The sequence below is a fragment of the Chiloscyllium plagiosum genome, unplaced genomic scaffold, assembly GCF_037043375.1.
Source record: "Chiloscyllium plagiosum isolate Xiang-an unplaced genomic scaffold, Cpla_swu_hap1 HiC_scaffold_1, whole genome shotgun sequence".
Taxonomy (NCBI): Eukaryota; Metazoa; Chordata; class Chondrichthyes; order Orectolobiformes; family Hemiscylliidae; genus Chiloscyllium; species Chiloscyllium plagiosum.
In genome coordinates, this window is record NW_028270139.1 from 55191911 (window position 1) to 55213719 (window position 21809).

The following is a 21809-nucleotide window of genomic DNA, read 5'->3' on the forward strand; positions in this document are numbered from 1 at the left end:
AGATATTTTTTTGTTCTTCTTCAAAACAGAAGATGAAGACTCGTAATAGACTCAAAATGTTAACTTTGTTTCTTTCACCTGCTGAGTTTCTCCAGCGTTTTTTGTGTTTGCATTAACTGCAGAGTTGTAGATTAGCTATGGTGCAAGATGGAAAGACAGCTGGGAGGGCACTAAAAGAGTTGAGTCTAAAAGTGCCAAAAACACAGATGAGGATTTCAGCAGGAGGGTGGGATGATATGGGTGGAAGCAGGTGGTGTTATGGATGGTACATGATTCCTTCTCAACCGCCAATTGCCATGGCAGAAAAATGTAAACCTCTTTTCACCAGACCTATTCAGTCAGAATAGGTAATCCACAGGATCACCTACAATTGAGAACTCAGTAGCTTGATGCTCTTTATGGACATAAATGAGATATAACACCAAGTACAAATGCCCAGGCAAAAAGAGGAATAATCCTGCAGAGGATAAGCCTGGTTTAAGTGTCTGATCAAATGGTTTGATCTTTCACTCCTCCCTCTCTCAAACAACAGATATCATTCTTTATCCAAAGATAAGTTGCAATTTACCAATTTCTTTGTCTACACTGGCAAAATTCCAATGAGTACTAATTCTTAATAAATCACCAAGATAAGTAACTTGCACAGAGTAAATACCAGCACAAACGCACATCCAACGCTCTTCAGCTAGACCATGGCAATATAACATTCAATCAATCACAGAATCCAGTGCTTTTATTAAGGTAGCAGCAACAGACAGTCATAGCTTCTAATGATTCAGCAAAATGTGTGAATGAATAAAATAAAGCAAAAATATTACCGTATATGCAATATATACCTGAGCAAATACATCCCCACGATTTGCCTGATACCTGAGCCATAAAAAGAGGTCATCATTTTCTTTAGTTTGACTCTGTAAAGCTGAATCATCCATTAGTCTTATTGTTTCAACAAAAGCCTGAAAAGATTGGAAATTATTATTATTACAGGATGGATTGAGACAATTTATGGCAAAAGACCATATTGGCAAAATTTTAACATATAACCAAAAACTCAAATTTCAATAAAATAAAATTATACAAGACAGCTATTTTGTACCAAATCCATAGACACAATTTCAATATTAATTCTCCTGTTGGCGCAAAAGACATTGCAGACACATACAGCCATCCTCAACAGGGGAAAGTTCCTCTGCAGGTAGGAAGCACTGGGTACTGCAGGAGGAGGGATCATTGATAAGCATCATCTCCCTGGCTTTGACTGCAGGACAATGCATAATGACATCTGGCATTACTAACCTGCAGGCCTGCCTTCAGGGGGTAAAGTGGGGAGATGAACACTTAAATAAAAGAATTATGTGGGAATGTGTGGTAGCTCAACCCTGATGGGGTTAACAGGATGTGCAAAGCAAAAAACAACATGATGGTTTTGAGGAGTGAGGGTGGGATCACTGAGATTTATAGGCTGAGCTTGTAACTTTGCTTTGTGAAGTCTATCATGTCATCTATCAACCTTGTTCAAATCTCAAATGCACAATGGAAATAAAAAATGGCTGCCACCACACCAAGAATGGGCAGACAAAGTGTAATTTTTTTCTGTTTGAGGGAATGGGCTCTATTTGTGAGGCTTTCAAGTGGCAATTGCATTAATCAGGCACCTACCAGGTTAAAGGTATCTCTCATCACAATACTCTGCAGGTGAACCTCATGCAGTGACCAACTGTGTTGAATAAACACACTGACCACAAGCAACCTGACCATGTCATTGATCGTTATTAATTAATCTGAGTCATGGCTGTGAAGCAAAAGCAATCCGAGGGAAGCTATAAAATTTCAACACTGTTCCACAATTCACAAACACCTCCCAATATCTCACAGGATCCCTGAGCTGTTTTCTCACACATTGGATTGTAAAATTTTGATGTTATATGATATACAATTCTGTCTTTCTTGGACAATGTGGGGAGTGCAGGTGGGAGAAAAACGTGTTGTTCCACATCTACAATCTCCTACTGTGCCTGTGTAGCAAATGTCTGAATAAGAGGAGTGTTGCTGAACAAAGAGACTTTGGAGAGCAGGTTCAGAGCTCCTTGAAAGTGGAGTTGCAGGTAGATAGGATAGTGAAGAAGGCGTTTCGTATGCTTTCCTTTATCGGTCAGAGTATTGAGTACAGGAGTTGGGAGGTTATATTGCGGCTGTACAGGACATTGGTTAGGCCACTGTTGGAATATTGCGTGCAATTCTGGTCTCCTTCCTATCGGAAAGATGTTATGAAACGTGAAAGGGTTCAGAAAAGATTTACAAGGATGTTGCCGGGGTTGGAGGATCTGAGCTACAGGGAGAGGCTGAACAGGCTGGGGCTGTTTTCTCTGGAGCGTCGAAGGCTGAGGTATACAAAATTATGAGGGGCATGGATAGGATAAATAGACAAAGTCTTTTCCCTGGGTTCGAGGAGTCCAGAACTAGAGGACATAGGTTTAGGGTGAGAGGGGAAAGATATAAAAGAGACCTAAGGGGTAACCTTTTCACGCAGAGGGTGGTTACGAGTATGGAATAAGCTGCCAGAGGATATGGTGGAGGCTGGTACAATTGCAACATTTAAGAGACATTTGGATGGGTATATGAATAGGAAGGGTTTGGAGGGATATGGGCGGGTGCTGGCAGGTGGGACTAGATTGGGTTGGGATATCTGTTCGGCATGGACGGGTTGGACCAAAGGGTCTGTTTCCATGCTGTACATCTCTATGACTCTATCTATTTTGTTAAAGGTCCATGCAGAGGCATCCCATTACTCTCCCTGCAGAGGTCTCCAGAATCTAATGCATATAGGGCATTAATAGAGTGTGATGCAACTACTAGCAGATCATATCCTGAGGCCCACATACAATGCAACACCTTTCACTCTGGCTGTTGAAGGACAGATGATATTTCCTCAAGATGAGGCTCCCATGCTTGGTCAAATCAGGGGGCTCATTGCAGTACAGTACAGACAGAGGGTGCCATATAATCCTCACATACTGTGCTCTGGATAACTAGAGTCAGCCCGAGGGGATCTGATGGATGAGGAGAAGCTGTGAGCAGCCCAGCATTCTTCCAAGTAGGGAAGATTACAAGGAATATCCCTTTCATCATCATACAGTACAGCACAGTCATCTGTAACAACCCAGGCTGGACTTCTTCTGTAAGTGCTTTCAACAGAACTGAGCTTGGTGAAGTCATTGGTCTTCGATGATAAATTAGATTCTGCTGGAGAGGCAAGCAACGCCTGTTAATTCCCAACTGTGATTCAGTTGTTCCTTCTTCACTTTTCCTGTTGTTTACTAGAAGTTAATATGAAAAACTGATGGAAGCCTTCCATCAGGACAAGTCAAGCACTTCAATGCCTTTTATTCACCCCATCTTCACAGGTAGAGGTAAAGTCACCATAGTCTTACCAGACTCAATAGAGAGCGCGATACAACTAGTGGTGGTTTAATCTGAGGCTCACTATACCTCAGACAAATGGAGAGGTTAAGAAGGAGAGACCTTCATAGTGACCTCAGTTGGTGCAGGAATTAAACCCACGCTCGTCATTATTCCACATCACAAACCAGCCAACCAAGATAATCGACCTTCTATCCCCATAACCTGTCACTGGTATTCAGAAATGGAGCAATTTCTACCTTAAACATACTCAAAGGCTGAGCTTCCACAGCCCTACATGGTAGAGAATTCCAAATATTCACAGCCCTCAACCTCACACCAAAAAACAATCCTCACCTTGGACCTAAGTGGCACCCTCCTCTGATGAAGACCTTATGCTCGAAATGTCAACTCTCCTGCTCCTCAGATGCTGCCTTACCTGCAATGCTTTTCCAGCACCACACTTATCGACTTTTTAAATTGTATTCATGGTTTGAGACTCCCCAACCAGGGAACATCTCACCTGCATCTATCCTGTCTATCCTTTTAAATATGTTTTAAGCTTCAGTGAGATCACTTCTCATTCTTTGGAACTTGCGAAAATTCAGGGCCAGTTTGCCCACCTGTATTACAAATGTCCTTTATGGAAGGAAATTGCCATCCTTCTGTGGTCTGACCCACACTTGACTCTGGACCCACATCAATGTGGCTAATTCCTAACTAGCCTCTGGGTAATAAGGGATGGGCAATAAATGCTGGCCGAGCCAGTGATGACTTCATCCCGTTAATTAATTTTTAAAAACTCTGCATACCTGCTCTTCCTAGCAAGCCACACAGTTGTGTAAATCATATCAACATCCCAACAATAAAATGAAACCAAACAGAACATTTGGCTTTGACACAGACAACAAAATGATGCAAAGCTAAGCAGGAAATGAGTTGTGAGGAAGAGGTAAAAGATAAAGTTCACTATAGTGACAGAGGACAATAGGGTTAAACCTCTCATTAAAGCGAGGTGACTGGTAGTGAATTTAACCTGAGGGTCATCATATCACGGGCCTGGGCAAGGTTGAAGTGGCACACCTATCATGGTAATCTCAGTCGACACAGGAATTGAACCCCTGCATCACAAACTAGCCAACCAGTCCACTGAGAGAACTTTTTCAGGAGGATTTGGACAGACTTACTGAATGGGCCAGAACATGGCAGATGAAATATAATGTGGAAAATTGTGAGGTTACCTACTTTGGTAGGAAGAGCAGATGTGCAGAGATCTTTAAAATTGACTCATGGGACAAGGGCATCACTGGCTAAGCCAGCATTTATTGCCCATCCCTAATTCCCCAGAGGGCAGTTGTGAGTCAACCACATTGTATAGAGTGACAAGTCAGCAAAACCAGGTAAGGATGGCAGATTTCCTTCCCTGAAGGGCCTTGGTGATGAATATTTATTCACACTTTGCTTTCTTTCTGTTAGCCAATTGTTAATCCATGCTAGTACATTATCTCCTATCCCACGTGCTTTAATTTATTTAACCAACATTCTGCTGGGTCTTTATCAACAGGTCTTCTGAAAATCTAGGTATACAATGTTCAGCGACTCTCCCTGTCAATTTTGTTGGTAATACCTTCAAAAAAAACTCCATTAAGTTCATCAAATCTGATTTTCCATTCACAGATCCATGCTGACTATGCCCAACCATATCATCGCTTTCCAAATGTCTATTTATCATACTTTTCACAATAGATTCCAGCATTCTCTCTACAATCGATGTAAAACTAATAGTTCTCAATGTTCTCTTCCACTCCCTCTTAAACAGTGGTGACACTTGGTGCCTTCCAATCTACAGGAATCATTCAAGATGATCATCAATGCATTGACCATCTCTATAGTTACCTTGTGGACCTCATTCAGAATATCAGGTCTTGGTATGCATCAATTTTCAGCCCAATTAATTTCTCTCGTGCATTTTTCTTACTAATATTAATTTCATTTTACTCCTCATTCACCTCAACCACTTGGATCATTATTTCTGGGAGATTTCTCATATTTTCCTCAGTGAAAACAGACAGGAGGTAATCACTTACCCTCTGTGCCATTTCTCTGCTCCCCATTGTAAATTCCTATGACTCTACATGTAATGGACTGAGACATATTTTAACCAATTTTTTTTACTTTTTACATATCGATAGAAGTTCTTACAGTTCAGTTTGTTTGTTGCTCGATTGAATTCATATTCTATTCTCTCTTTCCTTACCAGTTTCTTGGTCCTCCTTTGCTGTATTCTAAAAGTGTCCCAATCCTCACATTTACTGCTTTTTTTGTCAGCTTTTACTTTTAACCTTGTGTAAACGTGAATTAAATTTATTGCCCATGGTTGACTGACCTTTTTTTGGTTTTTGCAGTTTGAAAGAATGCACAGTTGCTATAAGTCATCTAATAAGTCTTTAATGATTAATCATTGCTTATATTCAGTCAGACCTTTTCATGTGTTCTCATAATTCACCTCAGCAAATTTCTGCCGAACCGAAGCCTGTATAATTTCCTTTATTCAAATTTTACACCGTTGCTTCAGATTGAATAACCTTACTTTCAAAAATAATGTTAAATCCATCAGATAGTGGTCAGTCATTCCGAAAGGTTCTTTTACAGCAAGATTGTTAATCAGTTCTTTTTCATTACATGATACAGTTTACATAGAGATGTACCGCACGGAACAGACCCTTCAGTCCAACTCATCCATGCCGACCAGCTATCCCAACCCAATCTAGTCCCACCTGCCAGCACCAGGCCCATATCCCTCCAAATCCTTCCTATTCATATACCCATCCAGATGCCTTTTAAATGTTGCAATTGTACTAGCCTCCAACACTTCCTCTGGCAGCTCATTCCACATGCGTTTCACCCTCTGAGTGAAAAAGTTGCCTCTTAGGTCTCTTTTATATCTTTTCCCTCTCACCCGAAACCTATGTCCTCTAGTTCTGGACTCCCCCACCCCAGGGAAAAGACTTTGTCTATTTATCCTATCCATGCCCCTCATAATTTTATAAACCTCTATACAGAAAGATAAAGGCAGTACAACAATATCATATCGCAATACTATTAATAATGAATTGTCTACTATTCTACCAGAACAAAAGTATCTACTTAACGCAAACTAAACTACAAACAAATTAAATAAAAAATTAAATTAAACTGAAATCAAATTAACTTAAATTAAATTATAGCTCACTACTTTATTCTATTTCACTCATCACATCTCCACTGGGGCTCCCATCCCTGGGAGCACCAGTCATTGTACCCATAATCTCTTCCTTTAGCCTCCCCCTCCCATGGCCCCACGGGCATCCAGACTGATTCCCATGGCTAAAACTACAGATCTAATTAATATTGCTGATAAGTCTGTGTCAACATAATTTAGAAAGGGCTACCACATTTTGTAAAACTGCTCCATTTTGTAGTGTTCCATCACCAGCCTACGCCATCCTATAAGACCTGGTGGTTTTACCAATGCCCAATTCATTAATATGTTCTTCCTCATACAGTGGGTAAGAAGGTTACACAATCTCTACCCCAGAAAGGGCAAATTGGCAACCCAAGAAGCAGAAATACCGGATCCACATTAACTTCAATCCCCAGGATGTCCTTCAGCACTTCAGTATCTTCGGATCTTACAACATGACTTGGAGCAGTGCGTAAGAGTGCCTTTACATTTGGGACACCCTGGTGACACTCCTCTTTTGAACTTAGCTAGCCTCTCTGGTGCCATATGAGCCCTGTGTAAGATCTTCAATTGCATGGCCTGCACTCTGTTATATACTGAAATTTTCCTTACATTTTCCCATATATCTTCCCATACTTCAAATGAGATAACCTCTCCTAACTCTTGATTCCACATCCTACAGAGTCTCTCCATGTCCCTAAGGCACATCCTTTCTGTAAATGATACAAAGTACTAACTGAAACAGCGCCCATACACCAGAGCACTCTTTTCTCCATGTCTGACTTGTAAAACTGAGCCAGGAGCGTGGTCTTCCTCTGTCTATAATCCCTTATCTGAAAGTATCGGAAAAAGTCCCTATTAGACAATCTGACTTAGTTGGCTAAATGACATCAAGACCTTCCCCTCAAATAGATCTCCCAAACAAGAGATTCCCTTATTCTCCCATAACTTAAAGCTGGAGTCCATTGTCCCAGGTTTAAATCTTTGGGCTCCCACTAAATGGGGTAAACGGTGAAGTCTTAAGTTAATTGCTCTTGTCTTGCCTCATTATCCTTCAGACTTTCACTGTACTTAAATTGATTGGACTCTTACACTGCTCGATCATGGATTTCATCTTATTCATAAATAATAGATTAACTAGAGGACATCTCAACTGTGAGGCTTCAAAGTCTCCGAATTCGACTCCGAACTCCCCCGTACCCAATCACCGAAATATGCTACCAGGGCGCTTATTTGATATTTCTTCAAGTCCAGAAGTTCCACTCCTCCTTCACCCTGCCAAGGCTGCAATTTGGTAAATTTAATTAGGGGGCACTTGCGACACCAAATAAAAGAACCTAGCCAACCATTGAGCCTCTGTAACACTCATCTAGGTAGCAAGAACGGGAGCATTCTCATGCGAGGAAGAACATTAATTTTAACCGATGCTATTCGGCCTAACCATGAAAACGGTAACCCCTCCCACCATTGCACATCTTGTTTTATCCTCTCCAGTAACTATGCATAGTTAGCTTTATACAGCTGGGGGAAGGCAGGGATAATAAAAATTCCCAAATATAAAAAACCTTTTGATGACCATCTAAATGGGAACTGCATTCCATCCTTCAGATCAGGCATCTCCACTAATCCCCTCACCGGCAAGGCTTCCGATTTTGTAAAGTTGATCTTGTACCCCGTAAACTGCCAAATAAATTAATTGTTTGAATCAATCGAGGAATAGACTCCTCCGGATTGGCCAAGAACAAAAGGATGTCATCAGCATGTAGGGTGATCTTATGCTCCCCCATTCCCATCCCTGGCACCACTATTTCAGGTTCCCTCCTAATAGCCTCAGCTAATGGCTCAATTGCCAAGGTATATAACAACAGTGAAAGAGGACACCCCTGTTAACTACCTCTCCCAATATTAAAGTTATCTGACTTAGTACTAAGTTAAAAATCACACAACACCAGGTTATAGTCCAACAGGTTTAATTGGAAGCACACAAGTGTGCTTCCAATTAAACCTGTTGAACTATAACCTGATGTTGTGTGATTTTTAACTTGTACACCCCACTCCAACACCGCATCTCCAAATCATGACGTAGTACTGTTTGTGATGACTGCTACCTTAGGATCATTATACAATACGGCCACCCATCCTGCAAAGGCACCCCCAGAACAAAACGCTCTAGAACCCCAAAGAAGTACGGCCATTCTATCTGGTCAAATGCCTTTTCTGTGTCTAGGGAGACCACCAAACCCGGGATCAATCTTTGTTGGCATACCTGCACTATGTTCAGTACCTTCCTGATATTGTTGGAAGAGCTATGGTCCTTGACAAAACCCATCTGATCTTCTTTTATAATATGGGGCAGGACCTTTTCCAACCTCAGAGCCAGCATCTTAGATAGAAATTTAAAATCTACATTCAACAGTGAAATTGATCTGTATGAGGCACATTCTTTGGGGTCTTTCCTCTTCTTTAAAATGAGGGAGATATTCGCCTCCCGAAGAGAAGGCAGAAGACAATCCCATGTATTTGAATAGCTATACATCCCCAGAAATGGCTCCACCAACACATTTATGAATTCCTTTTCGAATTCACTTGGGAATCCATCTGGTCCCAGAGTTTTACCACCCTGGAGATGCTTTATTACTTCCTGTACTTCCTGTACCCATCATAGGCATATTCAACAGGGAAACCTGTTTCGTGTTTATACTGGGGAGGTCCAGATTCTCAAAAAAGGACTGTACTCTCGCTGCACCGTGTTCGCCTCCCTCCGACCGATATAACTCTGCGAAGTATTTCCTAAATCTAACATAGATCTTCTTCAACTCACGGGTAACTGTGTCAGCCTTCTCTCTAACAGACATAATAGATTGGGAAACTTTTTTCTTCCTAACCAGATATGCCAGATATCTACCTGGCTTATCTCCAAATTCAAATAGTCTTTTTTTTGCCACCTGTGTATGCAATGAGTCAACAGCCACGCGGAGGGCCGTGACCCACTGCAGCTTGACCAATGATGGCCTATTATAATATACTTCCTCAGTTATCTGCAGCCAGGTCTCCAGCATCCATTGTTGCTTCTCCCTTTGCCTCCTTCTAGTCGCTGAATACGAAATGATCAGGCCTCATAAATATGCCTTAGTGGCCGCCCAAAGTATTGCCAGATTACTGGCTGTACCCGAGTTGATATCCCAGAAGACCCTGAACTCTCTTCTGATGTACTCAACAAATTTGCTATCCCTTAACAAGAATGGGTCCGTGCACCAGTGCCGTGCATCCATTCCACCACCCTCGATTTTAACATCTAAATACACTGGCACATGGTCCAACACAACTACATTCCCAATTTTGCATACCAATGTTCCATCCAAAGAATCCAATGGCATACAAAATCATGTCAAGTCATGTGTGGCACTTGGGTGGATTGGAATAGAAAGTAAAGTCTCTTCCATTAGGGTGAAGATGTCTCCACACATCCACCAATCCCAACTCCTCACACAAGTCCACCAACTGCTTAGATTGTGCGGGCATACTTGCCGGGCCCCTTGGCACCCTGTCTACCTCAGAATCTATCAGGCGATTAAAATCTCCTCATATGATTGTGCGGCACACCCCAAGACTCATTAATTTAGTGACTACATCAATTAGAAATTTAAGAGGGTGCGCCGGAGGCCAACACACATTCAAAACGCCATACCCTTCTCCATGTATTAGAGCTTTATGAATGATGAATTGTCCATGTTCGTCCTTAATTTACTCAGTTACCTGGAAAGGGGGTTCCTTCTTACCAGTATAGCCACTCCTCTACTCTTAGAGCTAAAGGAGGAGAAGTATACCCTCTCATAACCTTCTCTCTGCAGCTTCAGATGTTCCTTATCAGTTAAATGCATCTCTGCAGCAGGGCGATGTCCACCCTTTCCTTCCTAAGACTTGACAGCATCATTTTTCTTTTAATGGGAGAATGGCTCCTTTTTACATTCCAGGTGCACCACCTGAACAAATCACTAGCCATGGTCATCCAGGGTGGCCCGTGGTTCCCCAAGAGGACGGAGCTTATCTGAGGTGTGGTGAGTGACAAAGACATTAACCCTATAAAGTCTAAAAACTACTCCTATAAAAACTACTACCACTAAAACACTAATCACTACATTTAACTTAAGCAAACACCCAAATAACCCTCAATTTACTAGAGATCTCTCCCTTTGCCCACAGGGGGCACTCCTCCCAATCCTTGCTACCATCCCAACCCCCTCTAGCTGAGGCTGTGCCCTAGTCCCAGGCAATTCACAAATGTAGAAAACCTGTTATTTACATTCTGAGAGTTAACAAAGGATGCCCCTCCCCTCCCCCCACACATCTTAACCACAGGTACAGCCACCCCCAATCCAAAAACAAAAAGACAGCAGTAAATAAAATCTCTAGATAATACCCAACCGACTGATATATGGAATAATTCCGGTTTTACATTAAGGCAGTATGTATAAAGCCGATAACCACAAAAAAAGGGGAGAGAGGAGAAAAGGAGGGGCAATAAAAAAATTTTAAAACCCATACCATTGCCTGTAACCGCCACCCCCACCCCAACTCGAGTCCTTCAATTCAGAGAATTCACAAAATCCATTGCCTTTTCTGCAGAATCAAAGTTATACACCATGCCTCCATGAGCGAAACACAACACAGTCGGGTACCTCAAGGAATATTAAATGTTCAAGTCCCTTAATTTTCTCTTAACTTCATCAAATGCCCTTCTCTTCTAAATTAGAGCTCCTGAGAAAACATTATTCTTGAGCCTTTGTACATTAAAGCCTGTGAATCTCTTCCCAGTCTTCTTGCTATTTCAATCACTAACCGTTTTTCTTTATAATGCAGGAGTTGCACAAGGACCACACGGGGTTAAAGGTCTGACCCAGACATGCACATTGTGATCCGGCGGGCCTGCTCCATACTCACCAGGCCTGACTCCAACTTCAGCCCCAGAAACTTCGGGAGCTACTTTTCCAGAAAGCCAACGAGGTCTTCGCCTTCCTCGTGTTCCGGAAGAGTCATGAGCCGTAAGTCTTTTCTTCTATTTTCCAGGTTATCCACTTGCTCCTGAAGGACCTGAACCTGGTCTTTCAGTATTCGGATCCTTCCTCCCAAGATCTCCGCCATGGTTTCTGACACCATGGCCCTCTCCTCCAACTGCCTCTACTCTTCGGTCCAACAATTACATTTCCTGCTCATGCTTTTTCAGCATGCCAGATAGTGATTCCACTGCTGATTCAATCTTTTCTTGGTATTTGCCAAACTCCAAGAGTAACTGCTGCTGCTGCCCCATTAAATCCAAAGGGGCTGCCCCAGGAGTTTGAGCAATGGCTGCAGGCACCCCCAATGGAGTAGGGAGGTGCCCTGCCTGCTGTACGCCTTTCGGTCCCTTTCCTTTATTTGCTTTCATTCTGGCCTTAAAGCTGTCACACCACAATTCTAGCAGCTCCAGATGTTCAGCACGTTTATATTAGCAGTTTTTTTCTCCTGGGGTGGTTGATGAGGGGGGGTATAGGTCCTCCTTGCCAGGGGATATGGCACAGAGCTCAGCACAGCAGACCACTCAGACTGCCGTTTAAGAATATTAATTCTTCATAACAAATGAAAGATTGTTATAAATTCAGTTAGGCACTGATTCTCAATATCACTCAATATATAAGTATTACAAAATATGCACAAACGGTTGAATTTGGTTCACCTTCAATTAGTGTTATCATCCCTTAAAGCATGGATTCATAACCAGCAAGATTTACAACTTCAATATCAGATCCTTTCTGAAAAATCTCTAAAGTACTATAATTAATTTTGATTTTGTTTAATAACATGTCTTAAAGAGCAATCTTTGACATCAGTGGGGAATCAATCAACAGGGAACTGCACCAATTCAAATGTAACTAATATCTGAGCTGCATCTAAATTCAGCAACCTCACAAAGGGAGTTATCAACCCCCTACGAAGTTGTACTCTGAGAAACATCTTTACAAATTGAAAGAAATTGTAAATATTTAGAATTCTTCATTACTGATTTTTTAAAAGTTGATTCTGACAGTGAGATTTCCCAAATTAAATAGTATTCTGCAGTTCTTGAATTTTCAACTCTATTTTTTATTATGGGTCTTACTTAAGTTCATAACACCTACCTGTTCTCCATCAAATATATCCCGATCACGAACAGTCTGTTGTGCAATGTTTGAGTAGTAACCATATGACATATCGTAGTCCAAGGGGTAACCATCAATACCTTGATCATGCTTATATCCAAGATGCATTAAGGCAAGTCTTTCATTTCCTTGTGCAGCAACCAGACTGTACAGCATGCCCTGATGAAATATCAATGAAATTCCATTTTTAATGAGAATGATTATAAGAATATATTCAAGAAGTTGAATATTACCTTTCTCTTACAATGGACTAAGCTAAGGAGGCAAGTAATTGTGAGATTGATCCCTAGGCTTTGTAGGTAGGGTTTTGATGACTAACAAATTATCTAACTCTATTGCAAACAGAAACATATACATGAAAAAGATATGTTCGTGAATTAAAACCTTGTGAAATAATGATACATATGATAAGGCAAGGGGCTGAATTTTACAGGTTGTGTATAATTTGCAGGCATATTCTGGTTGGTGTGAATCCAAGGAAGCATTCAACAACATGGCTGTTTAAAAGTTCAAATGTTCATATGTCAAACATAAGAAATAGGAACAGAAGTAGGCCATTCAGCCGTTTGAGCTTACTCCACCGTTCAATGAGATCATGAGGTGGGGTGGACAAGTTCAGAAGTCACACAACACCAGGTTATAGTCCAACAAGTTTATTTGAAATCACAAGCTTTCAGAGCGCTGTCCTTTCATCAGGTGATGTGAAGAGAAGCACACAGGAACAGAACTTATAGGCAGAGAGATCAAATGATAGTTTGAATGATGTGGGTGGAGTGTCGATTGGCTGAATAATAAGTTAGGTGATCAATAGTGTCAGATAGTGTGAGTAAACTTTCAACAGCTGAATAGCAAGAGAAGGGGATGACCTATAATCTGATTAATGGAGGCAGAGAGATAATGACAAAAATTAAAAATAAGATGGTGCTGGACATAAACCAAACAGCTGGAATAACATGACAGGTATAACAGTCACATGCTAAGGGTCTAACTAAAGTAATAAATAATTCCAAAAATGTACAAACTAATTAAGGGCCTAACTAATTAAGGCCTTTGAGATACACAACAGCACAGAATCACTGAGCAGAAGCTGATAGCCAAGTTCTTTACCCATGAAGATGGCCTCAACTGTGATCTTGGGTTCATGTCGTGTTACGTGTAACCCCACCACATTGTTCTGTATCTGTAAAATTGTTCTTACTGTCCTGTTTTGACACCATCACCTAGATAACTCGCTATGATCTCTCTACCTTAATAAGTTTGTTAATTAGTACTTCACCCACACCATTTGTATGATCTTTTGATCTCTCTGCCCTTGAAGTCTCCGCCTATAAATTCTGTGTCTGTGTGCTTTTCTTCATTTCAATTCTTCAGCAGTACGAAAGCTTGTGATTTCAAATAAACCTGTTGGCCTATAATATGGTGTTGTGTGACTTATGACAATGAAATCATTCAACATCATTTTCGTGCACAATCCCTGTATCCCTTGATGTTTTGATATGTTAAAATCTATTAATCACAATCTTGAACATACTGAAAGACTGAGCCTCCACAGATTGTTGTGGCAGGATATTCAACAGATACAACAACCATTGACTCCATCTATTCTTTCCACTGCCGAAGGAAAGCAACCAACACAATTAAAGAGCCTCCCCCCAGCCCGGTTATACTCTCTTTTACCTTCTTCCATCAGGCAGAAGATATAAACTTTGAAAACACATATGAACAGTTTCAAGAACAGTTCTTTCCCTACTGTTATCAGACTTTTGAATGGATGTCTCAAATGCTAATGTTGATCACTCTCCCTGTACCTTCACTGTAGCTGTAACACTATTTTGCACTCTGCTCTACTATCTAAAGCAATTTGTATGGTGCAATCTGCCTGTATAGCACACAAAACAATGCTTTTCACTGTATCTCTGTACGTGACAACAATAAATCAAATCAAATCAAATCAAAATATCCTTCAAGCAAAATTTTTCCGAAGCTCAGTCCTCAATGGCCTATCTCCTTATTCTGAGACTATGTCACATGGATATACGAATTATGTGCAGGAATAGGCCATTCAACCCCTTGAGCTTGTTCCACCATTCAAAAAGATCTTGGCTGATCTGATTTTAACCTCAAATTGTAAATCTCGCCAGACCCAGATAACCTCTCGCCTAAAAAAACTAAGAAAAATGTATCTATTTTAAAAAATATTCAAGGACTCTGCTTCCACCAATCACCACCAAGTTCCAAAGATTCACACCCCTTGGAAATCTTTTCTTGCCTCATCTCTGTTTTAAATGGGTGATCTCTGCTGCCTGAACTGCTGTGCTCTTCCAGCACCACTAATCCAGAATCTGGTTTCCAGCATCTGCAGTCATTGTTTTTACCTCTGATTTTTAAACAGTGACCCTGCCGGCCCCAGTTCTGGAATCTCCCAGAAGAGGAAATGTAAAGGTTGAGACTCCTGCCTCTGGGTCTCCTTACCTGCTTCAGTCACAATCATACTCTTCTCGTCCCTGAATATTGAGCAAATCAGATGACCCAATCTTAAAGGTTGTGAATGCCTCCTAGTACAAAGAACCCAAGTAACTTTCCCCCTCCCTGATGCATTACAGTGTATGTAGTTCAGCCTCCAGCTTATAAACTTTGATTTAAAGCTATTCAGACCTCAGGTATTCACTTCAGATGTGTTTGCTCTGGGCCAGTCTGGGCCAACCTGGAAACTCCAACATGCTGCAACCTTGACAAGCCACCTGTACTTCCATCTTTAATATGCACTAAGGAAAAACCTAATTATAGTTTTCAATTTTATGTTTAATTTTGTTTTTATATACTTTCTTGTGAAATGAGTTATTTTTTGCTGCATCAATTTGTGAGACAACACTTGGCAAAGTGTAACATTTAGTGGTACAGATTATTCTAAGGGTGCTACATTTGACTGTTCTAAAATAGTAATTCCATTCAGTTCTACACAGAAATAGGGATGATGCCTGCTGCAAAGGGTTCAATAGATCTTCAGTTCAGGATCACTGAAGGGGAGTTTAAAGGTGACAGCCAGTGAAACTGGAAGTCATTGTTCAGTGTGTCGGAGTGAGAGTGTGAGAGTGAAAAAGACATTATGTTAGGTAGGGTTGCTATTGGCCATATTGCTGAAGACAACTGAATAGTCCAGGTTCTATGAAGTTGGTGCTAAGAGAAGTCCCAGAACATTTCATAGATCTGTGCAGTGAGGACTCAGGAAAATCCTAACAGCTGTAAAAGGCTTCAAAGATGTGTACACACAATTAATAGTTCAAGATAGAAGAAAAAGTGTAAAAAAACCACATGTACAATTTTCTTGTGCACTTGAGCCAGATTAGAGCTCAGGAAACAAATCCAATGTCCCTGCTAACATGGTGAAGCTTGCGGTTTGTCAAGATCTAGAGTTGTGGTTGTTACTAAGTAAGGATTCCTTCAGAATCCAAGTGACAACAATCCCAGGAAAAAAATGGCAAACAACTAGAACAGGAGCAGTCTTTGAGCCTTTGAGTCATTGAGCTAGCCCATGGCCTTTGACAGTATTTCTAAGCTAGGTCACCAAATGTAACAAATGATAATCCCTTGTGAAATTTAATGCCATTTGTGATCCACTAACATCTGGGGAAACTGCTGTGTAATCATTCGGATTGATTTGATTGCATTTGTTATTTGATCTATCCTGTGGAATGTGTGACCATAGTTGCCCATATTTGCCTCATGTTAACTTTGTGATGTTAGAACACAAGTCTGATTGATCTAAACCTACCTAAACCAATATGCTTGTTTAACATTTATTTATAATAAACTAGTTATTTTTTGTTGATGAAAGAAACCTGGCAGAATTGTTTCTGACATTAAACAAGATATAGTTCAAACCTTCCATAAATTGCTTAATCACCTTGCTGGTTAATATTAAGATTTGTTATGAGGTGTGAAGTGGTGGGAGAAAGCAAACAGTGTTCTCCTCCAACTGCAGTCATATAACCCTGTTCTATCTGGTCAATAGCTTCAATTATGTCTCCATGTAACATATTCAAGTGAAGTCTGTTCACCCCCCTCTGGAAGTACAGTTTTGAGTGATCTGGACAGAAGCAAGGACATCTCTTGCACCACAGATATTTCTCAAAGTAATCTTATTCAATGCAACCAGAGAATATGGAAGGTACATGTTCTCACCCAGATATTGAAATGTAGTAATAGTAGCTTAAACTATACAGCAGTTCTGTAAAGGGCTGCATCATATTTTGTTATTTCTAAATACATTTCCAAATTAGAGCCTTGTGTTTAACCTTGTCACTGGAATAAATTAAATGCATCTTCAGTAAAATCCATTAGAAGCTGTTAAGGCATCAGTGCACTGATTTTAACATGGTTTGGGAGTAGAAATGAAAGAAGACACACATTTAAATTCAAACCAACTTTCAACATGCTCCCTTTTGAGTTCAATCTATTTTGCTATTTAACTTGTTCTCCTAGTCCAAGAGTAGAGACATTACCACTGCATCACAAGAGGGCAAATCAAGGCTGCTTCACACTGGAAATGAAGCTGATTTTAGGATGAGCTGGTAACCGAAATCATTTGAAAAAAAAGTTCCCTCTTTATTACCAGAGGCTATTATCAGTATTAACACATGGAGATCGGGATATCGTTGAAATCAGAAATCACAGCAGTTAGGAGGTGGGAAAAGAATTGGATACATGAGGCCTGTGCCTTTAGTGCATGAGGAGTGTATCTTCAAAGTCCAACAAGCTTACCCCTCCCATTGGACCCCCTTCAGCTGACACCATGCTAATGATTAGGTGACATGAAGGCTATCTGGATAACTTCCGACTTGACCAACCTTGCAGTATTAGAGGTCAGCACTTCCTATGTCTAAAAATCACACCCGCTCCCCTGACCTCCCAGAACATCTGATGAACCACCAACCCATAAAAGCGAAAGTGAGGACTGCAGATGCTGGAAACCAAAGTTTAGATCAGAGTGGTGCTGCAAAAGCACAGCAGGTCAAGCAGCATCCGAGGAGCAGGAAAATCGACATTTCGGGCAAAAGCCATTCAGTAATAGAGGCAGTAAGCCTCCAGGGTGGAGGGATAAATGAGGGGGTGGGGCTGGCATTTATCTCTCCACCCTGGAGGCTTACTGCCTCTATTACTGATGAATGGCTTTTGCCCAAAACGTCGATTTTCCTGCTCCTCAGATGCTGCCTGACCTACTGTGCTTTTCCAGCACCACTCTGATCTAAACACCAACCCATAAAGTCTGACCTGGTTTCTGCTCCTCAGTTTCCTTCCTGCCTGATAGTAACTCGTCTGTCAGGAGGGAGACACTTTGAGAAAACTTAGAAAACGAAAACCTGCAGTTAAATTCTCCAAGACAGCAGGATCTGGTAAACTCATAACTTAGGCTGCCTTGTCCAAAAATCACAATCACTGTATACCCATCCCCACCGCCCAATGCTCTTTTCTCATCTCGAAGGATATCAGTGTCAATCTGAGAGAATGTCAATCTGTGGTATGTTCCTCCAGAGGAAGATGATCGAATTACATGGCATTCACTTATTCAAAAATGAATGAGGTAGATTTCCAGAAGAAAATATGATTATGAGATACATTAAACAGGTATCTTGAGACATGACAAGATAAGTGTAGCATATTTGGGAGAAATAGGTGAGTTTGACCACGAGGATTTTCATCCCCACATGTCTAACAAAGATTTATTGTTATAATTAGTCAACAATGCCAGCATAGTTACAGGCAGCCCCCAGGTTGCAAATGGGTTCCATTTCTGAGTCTGTTCACAAGTACATGTGTACGCAAGTTGGAACACAATGCAGGCCAATATAAAGCAGCCATATGTAAGTACAGAAAACATTCATACGTCAGCTATTTAAAATTACACCACAGCATGGAAGTGAATTTCTAAATACAAGAATTCACAAGTCAGATTAGTAAATCCCTGTACATAGTAACACTTGGATTTTTTCTTGACCAGTAATTCATGTTTTTTTAAAGAGAATAAAGTTCTTAGGAAATAGGTCAAATCCACGTTAACTTCATAACAAATCAACATTTCATTGTCAGCCACCATCAAACATTAAGAATATGATTTTGGTCCTGTTGTAGAGTTTCAAAGCAAACTCACAACAGTGTTGTTAGAAGTGCCTGGCTGTTTTTCAATAATGTGTAAATTTGAAACAAAGCAAGAGAGCAAAATATTTTAAGATACACATAAATGGATTTTTCAGTTAAACAAATTAATGCAATCAATAGTCATTTATTTTACCTGTAAGGGTTGTATTTCCACAGTTAGACCGGTCTCAAAAATGACAGCCAAGAAATAGGCTGCCCTGTAGTAACCACAGCAGCTAGCCTTCATGAGTGAAGCGATCAGGTGGCCAATATGCTGGGCACTGTCTGGACGAACAAGACTCTCCACTGTCTTCTGAAAAAGTTTCTCACCAACTTTAATGAGTGTAGATTGTAGGTTTGGTGAATGAGCGAAGTCTAAGCACAAGATCACAACAAAAGATTTGTAAAAATAAAAGAACTATACAAAAAATGAAATTTGAATTTTGGAAATCAATAAATTAATGATGTCTACATCCATTCAGCTTCCCCTGTAAACTGCTAAGCTATTCCAGTAATTGTGGTCTGATTATCTTCTGGATCAATGGTCAGTGAGATACAAATAATTTTCTCCATCATTTTAACAGAACCATTACCTTCATAAAAATTTAATGAGTCATCATTCCATCTCCCTCCACAGAAATGTCAGGGTAAATTCCTTTCTAACATGGAAAGTGCTCTATTTTATTGCACAATTTAACTTATCATGCCAAATTCGGAATGCTTTAATATATAAATGTGGTGTGGGATTTTTGAATGCATTAAAACATGACTTAAGGGATGCCTTTTATGTAATTTGGAATGAATTAAGTTACATTTCCAAGACTGATGCCTATTTTGTTGTTATTTTCTAAACAACAAAACACTTTGCATTTACCTAAAATTGGCTCTAATGCCATTGTCTGAAGCAGATCAAATAAAGCCTCGTATTTCTTCTCAGTTCTTTTCCCCCAGGTGTGTGCTGCACATTTTTCTTCATCATAGTTTTTCGGTCCATATTTTGTGACCAAATCTAAATAATAATTGTTGTTCTGATCTGTAAATAAATAAAATTACAATCATGGATAATCACTGGTAAATCGTGAAGAATATCCCATGACAAATGCCTTCAGATAAAACATATAAAATGTATCTTGGCTAGCACTTATTGTGATCTGCTGTTTTAAGGCTTGTAATTTAACACCTTCTTTGTAGGAATCATTCCATGGGAAATTAATAGGACATTTTTATCACAATAGCAATTTCAGGATTGATACCGGAGAAATGAAAGGGAACAATAATTATGTAATTAATTCACTCAAAAAACAATTTAACATCTGTAGTGTAAGGAGTGTTATGTTATATGTAGTCTTCATGATATTGATAGGAATGTATTGGTACACAGTGTTCTATGCTGGAAGCTGAAGAACTCGCAAAATACTCACTAGGAATAGAGCAAAAAAACTAGCATGAAAAGTACTTCAACCAAGATCAAGGGTTACAGGGAGAGGGCAGGAGAAACATATCAGCCATGATCGAAAAATGAAGCAAACTCAATGGGCTGAATGGCCTAATTCTGTTCCTATACCTTACAGTCTTATGATCTAAGGTAAGTTAGTTCTTCCTCAGTACTGGAATGTAATTTTGTAGGATGATGAAAGTTCCACATGATGCAGTTACTTACAATTACCCACAAATTAGATAAGATTCACAAGAACCAAACTCCAGTCAATTCAGTGAAAAGGGATCCCTGCACAATCTTTAAAAATGAAAACTTTCTCCTTCTTATTGAACATACATTTCAAAAAGGATTTGTCACTGAAACCTAGACTATTATCAAAATGCTGGGATATAATGGTAAAATTACTAGGCTAGTAATCAGGAACCCCAGGTTAATGCTCTCAGCACATGAGTTCAAACCCCACTCTGGTGGCAATGTCTTGAGATCCAAAGGAGCATTATATTGGACTTGAAAACATTAACTCTGTTTCTCTCACCACAGATCCTGCTGGACCTCCAACATTTTCTGTGTTTCAGATTTCCGGGATCCATAGTAATTTGCTTTTCCATAGCAAAACCCATATGAGTGAATGAATTACTCGAAATCATCTCCTGCCTTGATCCAGCCCAGAAAGCACTGTCCCTTCAGCTTACTGACTCCAACTATTGCAGGCCAATTGAAGAAGTACAGTCTCCAAAACAAGTTTATTAAACATCTAATTCTATATATATATATATGTCTTCTGTGCAGCCCTCCTGATGATGAGTAGCATTTCATTAGAATCTAAAATGTACAGATCAGTAAACCATAGCTTCTCATTACAACATCTAGTTAGCTCATGAGTTCCTCTACATCCAGATTTTATGCAATGATTTATATATTCTACAATGATTGATAATTCTTTTGCATACAACCAAAAGAGAGAATAAGCAACAAAAGGTTCACAAACTTAAGTTTACTTACTCAAATGTTGTAACTTTTTGTGCAATCCAAGGCTGTGGAAATATTTCATGATAAGTGTAGTGAGATAGTTGCATTTCTGATAGTACTGTTCAATATGTTTATGGATTTCGTGATTAGTTACAAGAGGATTTGAAATCTGTAGACATACAAAAGAAGTTGGGTTAGGTAGCAGTTGAACTTACACTAAAAAAAACTGCAATGATGATACAGAGACCTCCTGCTTACTTGTCACTAAGCACAGTACCCTCTGACAGTAATGAGGTGAGATCTTCAAACACAGCATAACAATGAATAAATCTAATTGTTCAGAAATATCAACAACATGGCACATTAAATGTAATACAACATCCCAAAGTACTTCACAGGAGGGTTGTTAAACAAAATAAACAAAATAAAACTTGAGAAATCCATTTGAGGGTCGTAAGCAAAATGTTAT

At 40.0% G+C, this 21809-nt stretch overlaps 1 protein-coding gene across 1 annotated transcript in view; it reads right to left on the reverse strand.

Moving 5' to 3' along the window:
• The window catches only part of LOC122551558 (protein sel-1 homolog 3-like), an 88822-nt gene that overhangs the window by 35125 nt on the left and 31888 nt on the right, over positions 1–21809 (reverse strand). The window contains exons 8-12 of the mRNA XM_043693621.2: positions 21374–21509; positions 19808–19966; positions 19088–19308; positions 12778–12957; positions 837–956 (exon numbers count right to left, since the gene is read on the reverse strand). Of these exons, the coding sequence (XP_043549556.2) occupies positions 837–956; positions 12778–12957; positions 19088–19308; positions 19808–19966; positions 21374–21509 (816 nt within the window). The remainder of the gene's footprint in view (positions 1–836; positions 957–12777; positions 12958–19087; positions 19309–19807; positions 19967–21373; positions 21510–21809) is intronic.